Source organism: Callithrix jacchus, chromosome 7 (genome assembly GCF_049354715.1).
Source record: "Callithrix jacchus isolate 240 chromosome 7, calJac240_pri, whole genome shotgun sequence".
Taxonomy (NCBI): domain Eukaryota; kingdom Metazoa; phylum Chordata; class Mammalia; order Primates; family Cebidae; genus Callithrix; species Callithrix jacchus.
The window spans coordinates 6,636,023-6,649,594 of record NC_133508.1 but is presented as its reverse complement, the minus strand read 5'-3'; the positions used below and the strand labels follow the sequence as shown (position 1 = coordinate 6,649,594).

The 13,572-nt window shown below is 44.0% G+C and overlaps 1 protein-coding gene across 9 annotated transcripts in view; it reads right to left on the bottom strand.

Annotated features, from left to right (window-relative positions):
• SFMBT2 (Scm like with four mbt domains 2) overlaps positions 1-13,572 on the bottom strand; it is a 264,676-nt gene that overhangs the window by 88,743 nt on the left and 162,361 nt on the right. For 8 of the 9 annotated variants that reach the window (XM_035306701.3, XM_035306700.3, XM_035306702.3 and 5 more), the window contains one exon: positions 1,611-1,712. The exons of the other annotated variant lie outside the window; for it this stretch is intronic. In XM_035306701.3, coding sequence (XP_035162592.3) covers positions 1,611-1,712 — 102 coding nt within the window. The remainder of the gene's footprint in view (positions 1-1,610; positions 1,713-13,572) is intronic. 9 annotated transcript variants of the gene reach the window in all.

Here is a 13,572-nt window from a genome sequence, read left to right as displayed (position 1 = left end):
CTTGGGAAAAATATCCAACAACTAGCAAGATACAAGGTCAAGAACTCCAAAGGTCATTTCGAATAAAAAGGTTTTTAATGGATGCTAGATAATCAGGAATACACGACTTTTGACCTCTAGATTATAAAGTAAAAGCCAATATATATTCCTTTAAATAAAGTACCTTAAATATTTAAAGTTATCTTTTTTTTTTTTTTTTTTTTGAGATGGAGTCTCGCTCTGCTGCCCAGGCTGGAGTGCAGTAGCAAGATCTCAGCTCGCTACAATCTCTGCCTTCCAGGTTTAAGCAATTCTCCTGCCTCAGCCTCCCAGTAGCTGGGATTACAGGCATGTGCCACTATGCCCGGCAACTTTCTGTATTTTTAGCAGAGACAGGTTTTCATCATGTTGGCCAGGCTGGTCTCGAACTCTTGACCTCAAGTGATCCTCCCATCTCAGCCTTCCACAGTGCCAGGATTACAGGAAGGAGCCACCATACCTAGCCCTTACAGTTATCCATTAAAAAAAAAACTTTAATGGTTATAAAAATAATTTACGTTCACTAAAGAAAAAACATTTAGAAAGAATTTCATTCTTATAACCAATTTCCATATTCTGTAATACACTATCACTACTAAATTTCTCAAGTGTCAGCAAATTGTAAATTTTTCAAAACTATGACTCGAATAACATTAAAACACTAATCACTGCATGAAAAGTGATTTTCCTTAAAGAAAATCCCATTTCCTTAAGAAAAAGAAACTAAAATAGAATTGACTTTTGAATGTTTAATTAAATTATCCTACTGAAGTACACCAAAGACCATTCACCAAAACACACATTGGTCACGAACACTGTTTCCCCCTCCATTCACAAGAGAATCCTTAAGGCAGAAACAAGCAATTTCGGTTTTACCAGAGGTTATGTCATTAAAATTTCTTTAATGGGGAATGGATATTATACTCTTTTTAAAAAAAATTTTTATTGTTTTGTAGAGACAGGGTCTCCCTATGTTACCCAGGCTGGTTTTGAACTCCTAGACTCAAGATCCTTCCACCTTGGTCTTCCAAAGTGCTGGGATTACAGAAGTGAGCCACCATGCCACGCCAGGATATCACCATCTTCAGAGACTGACAGATCATTATCAAAATGCCTTTACGTTAAAAAGTAACTTTGTTTTGACTCTGGCACGAGTTTTTCTTTAGTCAATGAGGGCAGATGAGAAAAAGAACATAGAAAAGCTGAGACACGGGAGGTGAGAATTTGCTTTGCAGCATTTTCACGTATTTTCCAAGTATAAACAGCTCATATTTACCACTATCGCTGCAGGAAGAACAAATCACCCTTGTAATGATTACGACATGCAACTTGTCAGTGGACAACTAGCAGAAGACAAGGAAAATTCGCCCTATCCGTGATAAGAGGGGGTATCTGATTAGAGTCACTCTGTGCCACCGGTAATAAAAAGAGCTGAAAGCCGTGCTGGACCAGAGGGGCGGCAATCTTCCTTAGCTTCGCCTGGCAGTGCTGACAGGCTTGCAAGAATGTATTTCATCTGGCCATCTTCGAGTGGAAAGACTTAATTTGATCCACTCCAGGGGCCGCGTCGAAGAGTGAGGAGGAAAACCCACCTTAGTCACTGATGCAGGAGAGATGTAAAAGGGCTCGCTCATATTCACTGTCTCCAGCTTCATCCCAACTGTGAAGAAATGGCTTCGCAAATCTGCGTGATCCTGCAGAGAGAAAGATGGAAAGGCTGGAAGCCACGGTTCTGTAAATGACCTCGGCCGCTGTCCGTATGCGCTCCAGGAGCATTGTATTGGGCAACTGAAATCTGATAGAAACAATTCACCCTCCCCGTTTCAAACTTCTAATTATTGCAAGATACCACGGATCTAATTATTTTCTGCGGGCTGTATTGCTTTTCCAAGGGAGACAGGCCACAAGGCTTCGTGGCCATGCTTAAATTTACACTAAGCAAAAATTCACATTACATGGCTTTGATCTTCCTAAGTGCTATCAACTGAAGCGCAGCACAGTACGGGCGGCAGTCTGTCATCCTAACGTGGCAGGGTGTCTTCAGAAAACGATGAAGTCACATCACAGGGCTTCGGTCACTACCCTGTACCCAGGGCCTGCCCCCACCTTCCGTGTGTAAGAGCGCACACTTAGCAGTTACGGGAGTAAGCTGGCACACAGCTTACCAGTATGAGTATGGGTAGGGGTACTCAAGTTTCCATGCTCTTAAGAGATGCCTGCAGGTAAGAATCCAAACCTGCCCCACAGACAATCAGAACCTGACTCCTGCTCAATGAAGGTGAGCAACACCGCCTTCTTAACAGGGATCTGGCAGTCTTATAACCCGCTCACGGCAACCTTATGTGACAGAGATGGGGCTTTCCTGCCTTTGAAAAAGAAACAAGGCCGGGTGCGGTGGCTCAAGCCTGTAATCCCAGCACTTTGGGAGGCCGAGGCTGGTGGATCACTAGGTCAAGAGATCGAGACCATCTTGGTCAACATGGTGAAACCCCGTCTCTACTCAAAATACAAAAAATTAGCTGGGCATGGTGGCACGTGCCTGTAATCCCAGCTACTCAGGAGGCTGAGGCAGGAGAATTGCCTGAACCCAGGAGGCGGAGGTGGCCGTGAGCCAAGACCACGCCATTGCACTCCAGCCTGAGCAACAAGAGCGAAACTCCGTCTCAAAACAAAAAAAAAGAAACAAATTTCAATGTCTACTTCAGCCACACAGCAACAGAGGAGGCGTGGACTCCGGATACCAGCATCCATCTTGCAGAGATGGAAGTCACCTCGTAACTCACAGTCGGGATAAACAGCAGTGGATACATAAATGCATTTCTAGTGTGACCCTGAGGAAATAATCGCTGCAAATAAATCCTGCGATTTCAAATACATCAACTGGTTGTGAAATACAAAAATATCTGGAGACCCGTTACGTTCTCTTACCTGCGAATCTGAAGTGGGTTTTTAATTACTTCCACAATGTCACTCTATATCCAACTCTAAAGACCGCACAGAGCCCGGTCGGGCAGTGCCTGTTCCCCCACAGCCCCCAAAGCTGGTCAGTATCATCAGTGTCCACCAGGTGATCAGACTAGAAGAGCTGCTTATACAGCTCTCCACCAGGACACCGAGTGGCCAAGGTAACAGAACGTAAACGCCTACAGAACCGCAAGGACCCTTTCATTTTTCACGTCCCCAGGGCAGTCTGCAAAGGTCTCTGTATGAGGGGCTGCCCGATGAATGCTGGGTCTGGGTGAGGTAAGCAGTGCCGTGTCTAAAGGAGACATTAATCAGAACAAGAAAGGATGCAGTCCAATACGACAAAACCCAACCAAAGAAAATGGCCGCTTTAAAACACTTAGAAATTTAGAAATTCCTTAAGAACTTACAATCAACACTTGATAAAGGTTATATGCATAAGGAAAAGCACTAGGACATGGGCACAGGTGATGATTCGCATGGTTTATGTTGCAAACGAAGCATTTATTTATTTTTAGCTTTTATTTATTTTCCATTTTTTTGAGTTGGAGTTCCACTCTTGTTATCCAGGCTAGAGTGCAGTGGCGCAATCTCAGCTCACTGCAACCTCCGCCTCCCAGGTTCAAGTGATTCTCCTGCCTCAGCCTCCAGAATAGCTGGGCACCTAGGTTGATTCCATGCCTTTGCTACAGCGCTGCAATGAACCTGTGAGCGCCAGTGTATTTTTGATAGAATGATCTGTTTGCCTTTGGGGGATGCCACCACTAATGAGGTTGTTGGGTCAAATGGTAGCTGTTTTAGGTTCTTTGAGAAATCTCAGCACTGCTTTCACAGTGAGTGAACTAATTTACATTCCCGCCAGCAGTGTGTAAGTGTTCCCTGTTCTCCACAGCCTCTCCGGCATCTGTTGTCTTTTTGACTTTTTAATAACAGCCATCCTTACTGGTGTGAGAGGGCATCTCACTGTGGTTTTGATTTCAAAGCATTTATTTATTTATTGAAACGGAGTTTCGCTCATTAACCAGGCTGGAGTGCAATGGCGCGATCTCGACTCACCGCAACCTCCGCCTCCTGGGTTCAGGCAATTCTCCTGCCTCAGCCTCCAGAGTAGCTGGGATTACAGGCACGCGCCACCGTGCCCAGCTAATTTTTTCTATTTTTAGTAGAGATGGGGTTTCACCATGTTGACCAGGATGGTCTCGATCTCTTGACCTTGTGATCTACCCACCTAGGCCTCCCAAAGTGCTGGGATTACAGGCTTGAGCCACTGCGCCCAGCCTCAAAGCATTTATTTTTAAAGGTGGCTGGGGGAAGGCAAATCAGGAAAGAAAAGTAATCGAAGGCTCCTACCCAGAGAGTGAATGTGGATCAACACACACCAGCCGTCATGCCCAGGCAGGGCCAGAAGCCACGGGCAAGGAGACATCACAACCAAACCAACACTGACTTGCTGGCATTGGAACTAAAAGATTCCAAGTTAATTCGAGCGCTTCTAGCATAAAGAAAAGACAAATATTTAAGGTGCTCAGTATCTCAATTACCCTGATTTGATCTTTACAAATTATATGAATGTATTAAAGTCACATGTACCCCAAGGTATGTCCATCTATTACATACCAATAAAAAAAAAATTCAAACATTAAAAAAAGATGAAAAGTGAATGCCCCTTTCAGGCACCCGTGTCGTCAGCACCCGTCAGCAGGAAACTGAGTCCCAATCATGGCTTCTGCAGGTCAATATCCTTCCCCATTTAAGTACAAACCCCTTTCATCTTTGGAAAAGGGGAATTATTATGAAATTATCAGAGAATAAAACGTTGCCTGAATGTACTCAGCAAGTCTAAGCAGTCATTATCACGCTGTATGAAAACTCACAGGTGCCCTCAGTCACTCCCGGCACATTCATAACTGTAAATAATGGTTAAACATAAACAGTGAATGTCAGTGTTTCTCAGGAGCCTCCCTCTCTATGCAGGACCCCCTTCCTCCTGCAGCCTGCCCCTTACCAGCCACAGCCACTGTTCAATGCATCCTGTATGGCACCCTTTACAATAAACAGGGCGAGGCATTCCTGAGGTCTGGTGTGCGGGGGCAGGCATGGGTCTTCTCCCAAGCTGCCTCTATCCCATGGCTTTCCTCAGAGTCCCTGCTGTAGGGGCACCCTGACAGCCATGGGATTTCTGGTCTACTCACTGTCTTCATTCCCTCCATTCCAGATTCCGTGTTTCTCTCTCTCCAAAGAACTCTTGCTCCAACCTTTGTTCTCTGAGTAGAGTCAGCTTTCTAAGTAGGGTTTACCCACAACCCTAAGCGCTTTCTACATCCCAGGCTCTCAATCTGACCTTGACCACTGACTTGGAGTCTTTAGCCAAATTCACACCCATCCTTTATCCCATACTCCAAGCCCTCTGGGAAGGTCTGTCAATCACAGCTCCTGGTGCTATGAGGAAACTCTGTGGCCCCAGGAGGCCTGCCCTCTCTGCTGACTTCCTGTGTTCACAGTCATCTAGCAGAGACCAGGCAGTGGTTGCTTCTCCTTGGAAATATAGCAGACAGCAATGGGTCACTGAGATAGCCCTGTCCATTCAGGGCTGCGGACTGTATTGCAAATGCTTATGGGTAATGACTTCAGCGTCCTCTGCATCTAATTACATCTCTAGGTTAAGAGAGGATCACTTCTGCTTCCTGCATACAACACACAATCTCTTCCTGTGCTCCAATGTCCATCATTAAACTTTCCATCTTTGCTCATCTATAACAATGAATATAAACATCAAAACCATGAATGCTCAGATTCAAGATAAAAATAGCATGACATGAAAATATTCTTAGCTTAAGAATAATGCTCACTGAGCATGATTCCAAAAATTTTAGAACCAGTTTCTCCTCTGCCAGTCTTGGCTCAGATCTACAACTTAAATTATTTCTCCTAGGTTTCAGCTGTGTGGCAAATGTATATGGGTCTTTGTCCCTGGTACAGGACTCCTAAATCCTATGGGATTTCCCAGGTGATAGGAACTCTTTTGTTCTAATGGGTCCATTCTTGGTGGGTCCCTAAACAGCTTCAGGGTTGGGGCTCATGTCTGGAAAGCCTAAGGTGATTAGGGAGGGTTGCAAGTTCATTTCCACCCCCGCAAACACTGGGGAGGGGAGAAGAGCTGGATATGGAGCTTATCACCAATGGCCAAAGATTTAATCAATCGTGCTTACGTAATGAAACTTCCATGAACACCGTAAATGACAGAGTTGGGGGTTTTCCAGTTGAATACTTTCACAAGCCAGGAGGTGGGGACACCCCAACTCCAGAGGACAGGAAGCTCCTGTGCCTGGGGCCCCCCTCCACCCCTCTCCCTGGGTACCTCTTTCATCTGGCTGTTCATTGGCATCCTGTATGTTATCCTTTACAATAAACAGGTAATAGGAAACTGCTCTGTGAGCCATTCTGGACAACTACCAAATCCAATGAGAAGGTTTGAGGAATCCTAATTTATAGCCATCAAATGCAGGAAGCCCAGGACTTGTGACTGGCATCAATGTGGAGGCTCTGGTGGTACCAAGCCCTTTCTTTACTTGCGGGGTCTGCTTTCAGACAGTGTCAGAAATGAATTAAACTGCAGGATATTCACCTGCTGTCCAGAGAGCTGAAGAACTGGTTGATGTGGAAAAACCCACACACATGATGTCAGAAGTGTTGTGGGTAAAAACAGTTCATAAGTTACAGTCAACACACTTCTTACTCACGGAAATGCATCTGTTTTGCTTTTCAAACTATACAAAATCCCTTAAACTCTCTTGTTTCATACACTTGAAAAAAGGAAGCCAGACATTCTGAGAGGTCGCAGCATCCAAACACAAGTATTTATAGTCTGGCCTCAAATATCCACATATCTTATCCTATTAAACTTCAACCCTGTATTTCAGAAATAAATTTGGAACCTGTGTCTTCCAGCCCTCACTTTCACTTTCTGAAAATCACTTTCTAATCAACACTCCCCCCCACAAAAAAAATCCCTCTATGACCATGTAGAAATCCCAGCAGTTTCAAAGCTAAGTCAACGTAATGGGAATTGAGAAGACTCCAGAATAAAGACATAACAATTAAAAGTTTGACAAAACCTGCTACTCTAATATTTATATTAATAAATTATGATGTCAGAAACATTTTACTGCAAGAGCAGAACAATATTTTCTAAAGGGGTTTGCCATTGAACCCTCTGGCCATTGGAGAACTTTTTAAAAACATGAAAGATAGCCATGTGGTACGTGCAGAACTTTCCAGTAAGTGCCAGATTCTCTGATTTAAACTACGTGGCTCATCCAAGAAAGGCTTCAATAAACATTTATTGAATTAAACTGAAGGGATGACAAAAACTTGATGATTTCTTGACATCCATTCCAATCCTATATTCTTTTTGTTTTGTTTTGTTTTTTGTTTTTGTTTTTTTTGAGACGGAGTTTCACTCTTGTTACCCGGACTGGAGTGCAATGGTGCGATCTCGGCTCACCGCAACCTCCGCCTCCTGGGTTTGGGCAATTCTCCTGCCTCAGCCTCCCAAGTAGATGGGATTACAGGCATGCGCCACCATGCCCAGCTAATTTTTTTGTATTTTTAGTAGAGACGGGGTTTCACCATGTTGACCGGGATGGTCTCGATCCCTTGACCTTGTGATCCACCCGCCTCTGCCTCCCAAAGTACTGGGATTACAGGCTTGAGCCACCACGCCCGGCCTTCCAATCCTATATTCTATCATTCATTTGATAAGCACTAATCAGAAACTGCTGAGGCACTGCACAGGAGACTAACAGATATTGCATGGAACACACACAACACCCTCCGTTTGCCAAAGGGAGAAGGAAAAAACAGCCAACAGCTACGGAAGATCCAGACTGAGAAGAAACTTCAGGACAAATTCTTTTACTTCTACATGTAGAAACAAAGTATCATTATGATCAGGGTAGTCAAAGGATTTATAGGGGTGAAGCTTAATTTGGAAGATGAAAATCATGTGACTCAGAATGATAAAAGATTCTGGGAAGGTGGCACAGTGACTCTATGCAGAGACTGGGCTCTGGATACGGGATGGAAGCATTTAAATATGATCTAAAAGGCAAAAGAAGTCATTTGACACTCCTAAGGAATAGTAAGTTTTCATGATAACTGAAGAATTCAACACCAGTGAATTTCCAAATAAGCCAACAGACAGTACTGCTAAGTTCTGTGGTGTAAGTGTCCACCCATATTAGTATATGAGAAAAGACGCAGCTATCCTCATTGAAAAACAAATCTAGTCACTGCAGACCACTTACTTTTGGTCAATAAACGCAGGCATTCATTTCCACAAACACCTAACTAATCATTCTCAGTGTTTAGGGCAGAGTTCCTGGTTCCTGAAGGTGATTTGCCAAACCCACTAGGTACTGAGAGGTAATGGAAAATTCACTTTCATTTGAAAGAGATGCTCTGGCCTTTGCAAAGCTCTCGGGAATCATTCATGCTTCACAATTATTGGATTAAGAATGATGTTATTCCTTTTATCAGATATATTATGAAGTTCTTAGTGGATTTACAAATATGCCTGTCACATTCAAGAAATACTGTTTATTTAAGAGTACTGGAGTCTGGTCAAATTGCCCACAGAAAAACTACTCTCCTTTAATACATGCCAGCAATGTGATTCCCATCTACATTCATCACTACCCATTTTTATTTTTGCCCTAAAGTAGTTTTATATTGATCAAAAGTAAAATGCCATTCATTTTATTGGAGGACTGTGTTAGCGGGCAGCCGCGGCAATCTCTCTTCAGGGAACCTTATATTCCGCAGAATGACATCGTAAAAGAGATTCCGTCTACATCGACTTCCTTTCTCCACCCAGGTTTCATCAGCTTTATTCCCTGCAGAGCCAGAGCAGTTCTCACTCCTACTAAGATGTAGTCACTCTGTGCGGAGACCAGCGAGGCTCTGTATATACAAACTGGACATCCCAACTCTGAAAATCCCAAGCCCAAAACCTGACACTTTTTGAGGGCCCACAAGACATTCACAGGAAATGCTCATTGGAGCCTTCTGGATTTGGGGCTTTTCAGATGCTCAACAGGCAAATGTACTGCAAATATTCCAAAAGATGAAACCAGAGACATGTCTGGTCCCAGGCATTTTGGATAAGAGACACTCAGTGTGTAATGTCAAGTGGGCAGAAACAGCTAACATGTTGTAACGGGCAGGCAGGCTCCCTGCATCGCCATCTTCCACTTACACAGACTGTGGGGTGGAATTCTTCTTGCAGAGAGGAAATTAAGACACAGAGAGGTGCGGTTACCTGAGCAAGGACACAGAGCTACCGTGAGAAGCCAGGCTTCGAGCCCGAGCAGCCTGACTCAGTCTGAGCCCCCCATCCAGGCACCACGTTACATAACAACTGGGAAACAAAGACCCAAAGGAATTTTTTTAAAAATCAAGTTAGAACAAGCAGATAATACCACTACAACCTACCTGTAGCCCCCTAAAATCTCATTTCAAAGAAAGCTATAATGAGGTTAAAAAAGTGATAGCTACTAACACTGATCATTTACTCAAATCCTCCAAGTCAGCTGGGCATGGTGGCTCATGCCTGTAATCCCAACACTTAGGGAGGCTGAGGTGGGCAGATCATGAGGTCGGAAGATAGAGAAGATCCTGGCTAATACAGTGAAACCCCATCTCTACTAAAAATACAAAAAATTAGCTGGGTATGGTGGCACACTCCTGTAGTCCCAGCTACTTGGGAGGCTGAGGCAGGAGAATTGCTTGAATCAGGGAGGTGGAGGTTGCAGTGAGCCGAGATCACACCACTGCACTCCAGCCTGAGCGACAGAGTGAGACTCCGTGTCAAAAACAAACAAAAACCTCCAAGTCTTGCTGTTAATTCCTTGAATTTTTTTTTTTTTGAGATGGAGTTTCGCTCTCGTTACCCAGGCTGGAGTGCAATGGCGCGATCTCGGCTCACCGCAACCTCCGCCTCCTGGGTTCAGGCAATTCTCCTGCCTCAGCCTCCTGAGTAGCTGGGATTATAGGCACGCGCCACCGTGCGCAGCTAATTTTTTTGTATCTTTAGTAGAGACGGGGTTTCACCATGTTGACCAGGATGGTCTCGATCTCTTGACCTTGTGATCCACCCGCCTCGGCCTCCCAAAGTGCTGGGATTACAGGCGTGAGCCACTGCGCTCGGCCCAATTCCTTGAAGTTTTAAATGACCTAAGAAAAAAGTATGTGAGTGCATTCCCACCCTAAGAATTACTTCCAAACGCTTGATCTACAGCCAGTCAGAGCCTCCATTAACACTGAACAAACATCATGACTACTTTTGTGAGTGTGTACATTAAGCAACGAAGAGTTAGGAAATACGTGCAGCGGACGTCCACGGTGCTTCATAGATTGTCCTTTATCAACGCTTCCACGTGACGTTGTCAGTGTTAACCAAGACAGGTTGCTCTGAGCAATGTGGTTAATCTAGTCCACGTGGCTGGCTGCAAAGCCCACACCAACCCCAGCCTGTGACTGTCGAACACCAGGTGACAAGGACCATTCTACAATGAACGGACAGCAGAGTAGTTGATGTGATTCCTGACCCTGAGAAGCTGGAAATTTACTTAGAAAATAACTGAAGTCAGGAGTTCCAGACCAGCCTGGCTAACATGATAAAACCCCATCTCTATTAAACATATAAAAAATTGGGGGGGCCGAGGTGGATGGATCACCTGAGGTCAGGAGTTTGAGACCAGCCTGGCCAACACAGTGAAACTCTGTCTCTACTAAAAATATATGTTAGCCGGGCATGATGGCGGGTGCCTGTAATCCCACCTACTTGGGAGGCTGAGGTAGGAGAATCACTTGAACCCAGGAGGGGAAGGTTGTAGTGAGCCAAAACTGTGCCATTGCACTCTAGTCTGAGCAGCAACAGTGAAATTCCATCTCAAAAAATAAAAAAAATAAAATAAAAATTAGCTGAACATGGTGGTAGGTGCCTGTAATCCCAGCTACTAGGGAGGCTGAGGTGGGGGAATCACTTGAACCCAGGAGGGGGAGGTTGCAGTGAGCCAAGATCACACCACTTCACCACTCCAGCCTGATGACAAGAGTGAAACTCTTTCTAAAAAAAAAAAGAAAAGAAAAGACCTGAGCAGTGAGACAGGAAGTAGAGTATTATGCTGGAAAGAGCGTATGGGCAAACTGCAACATCTTGGTGTCCTGACTTCATAGTTTTGGCTTATGTCTCACTTTTTTCACTTAAAACAGACGTCAGGAGGATCCGACCACCTCAGAGCCCACCCTGGGTGCACCTACTACCCACGGTCAGCCACCGCTTTCAACATCTGCCTCTGATGAAGTCCTTGCGGGGCAGTGGTTGCCGACCTGGAAAGGGCCAGCAGCTGATTCAGGAGGCGTGAACCATCACTGTGGGAGAAACACACCTGCCCCAAGACAGTCATCATGAGTCAGCAGCAACTCACATCTGTGGCAGGTGCCAAAGCTTCAGGGTGAATAGTAAAATTCTTTATAAAATACAGTATACACATGGCTGTGAGTGTTAATCTACAGACAGCAATGAAGAGCATTACTAATGGAGAGACAGGAGAAAAAGACAGAAAAGAAAGAACAGGCCAGGCGCGACGGCTCACACCTGTAATCCCAACACTTTGAGAGGCCAAAGTAGGCGGATTACAGACCATCCTGGGTAACATGGTGAAACACTGTCTCTATTAAAAACACAAAAAACTTAGCTGGGAGTGGTGGTGTGTGCCTGTAGTCCCAGCTACTCAGGAGGCTGAGGCAGGAGAATTGCTTGAACCCAGGAGGTGGAAGTTTCAGTGAGCCAAGATCACGCACTTCAGCCTGGGAGACAGAGCAAGACTCCATCTCAAAAAAAACAAAAACAAAAACAAAAAGAATTGAAAAGAAAAGAAAAAAAAAAAAGGAAAGAACATTCATGTCTGCCTGGCCTGCCTGGATGTGACTCATCTCCACACTTACTCAAGGGGCTTGAAGAACAGAAGCTCATGCTCTTAAAATGTCATTTCGTGGCTATCACAGACTCCAAAAATAGCTAATGCCTTTTCCCATCCCCACTTCATTAGATAAATACATCTCACATGATATAAAATTATGATGATGTGGCACAGGGGAGAACAGTTCTTATTAATTAATACAACAAAATTAAAATGTACTTGGTGAGGATTTTCATGTAAAAAAAAAAAAAGGCAGTGAAATCATCTTTATGCAGAAACCAAATTCTGTTTTTATTGAGACAGGGTTTCTGCCTCCCAGTCTGAAGCGCAATGATTCGATCAGTACTTGCTACAACCTCCACCTCCCAGGCTTAAGAAAAACTTCCCCCTCAGCCTCCCGGCTAGCTGGGACTACAGGTGCGCACCACCACCCCTGGCTAATATTTTGTATTTTTTGTTGAGATGGGGTTTTGCTATATTGCTCAGGCTGGTCTCAAACTCAGGCTGGTTCAAGCAATCTACCCATCTCAACCTCTCAAAGTGCTGGGATTACAGGCATGAGCCACTGTACCTGGCTCCAGGAACCAAATTCTTAACCTGAGTTCAACAATCGAAGGCCATAGGAAATTCTCTTTCTGCGCAACAATCTCAGTGTCAAATTTCAATTATTTGGTTCTTCCTTTTGGCTTATGTAGATATAAAATAAAATAGACAAAAACCAGATATATGATTCACCCTGCCCAATTTTTTTAAGCACCAAAATCTTTTAGTGTATTGTACTAACACAAAAATACTGCACAGTATAATTCTTTTCAGTTCTAACCTGTTAGTTTTTTGGTCCACAGGGAACTTAAAAATTGCATGTGCTTCTTTTCAAGGCCTCCATTAATTTGCCTAATTTCTGAGACTAGGCTTCAGTGAAGTCAATGGAAGGTTTTAGTTAGTACTATATTCAAATTAATACATAATGAACTATGCTTTAATTACTCTACTTGTACCAGTATGCTACATCCTGCTGAAGAAACCACCCAGAGCCGTTTATGATATCATTCCTCTTTTGTTTCACCAATGGCCTAGTGCTCAGATGTTCATTAGAATATTCCTCTCATAATATTAGTTTCGTTGAAAAACAGGTATTAGGAGGCCAGCAGTTATTCAATCAATAGTATATGACATTTCGATTTGATCACATTGATTTCAATTTAGCCAGTGAAATGTCTGTAACAAAAATGTAATTTTAAAATTATTGCTGAACACTAATAAGCATTTCCATTTGATACTTACAGGTGTAAAGGGTGATTGTATCCAGTAGCTGTGCATTCATTCAAGTTAAAAAATAGTAATGAGAAACGTAGTACTGCGGTATCATACATTACAACAGGAACCACACGATTTCTAACAGGCAGGTTGTGGTGGGTGCTGAGGGGGCCCCGAAATGCATTAACTCAACTGTTGTCATGGCAGCACAATGCCAGCATGCTTCGGAGGAAGCAAGAGCTGCTAAGGCGCAGAACTTCTCCACCCAGCAGTCTGAGCTTCTGTTCTGCCCTTTCCAGACACTGACGTGGCAAACACTAAATACAGAGAGCTTGCAAACCCCTCTATG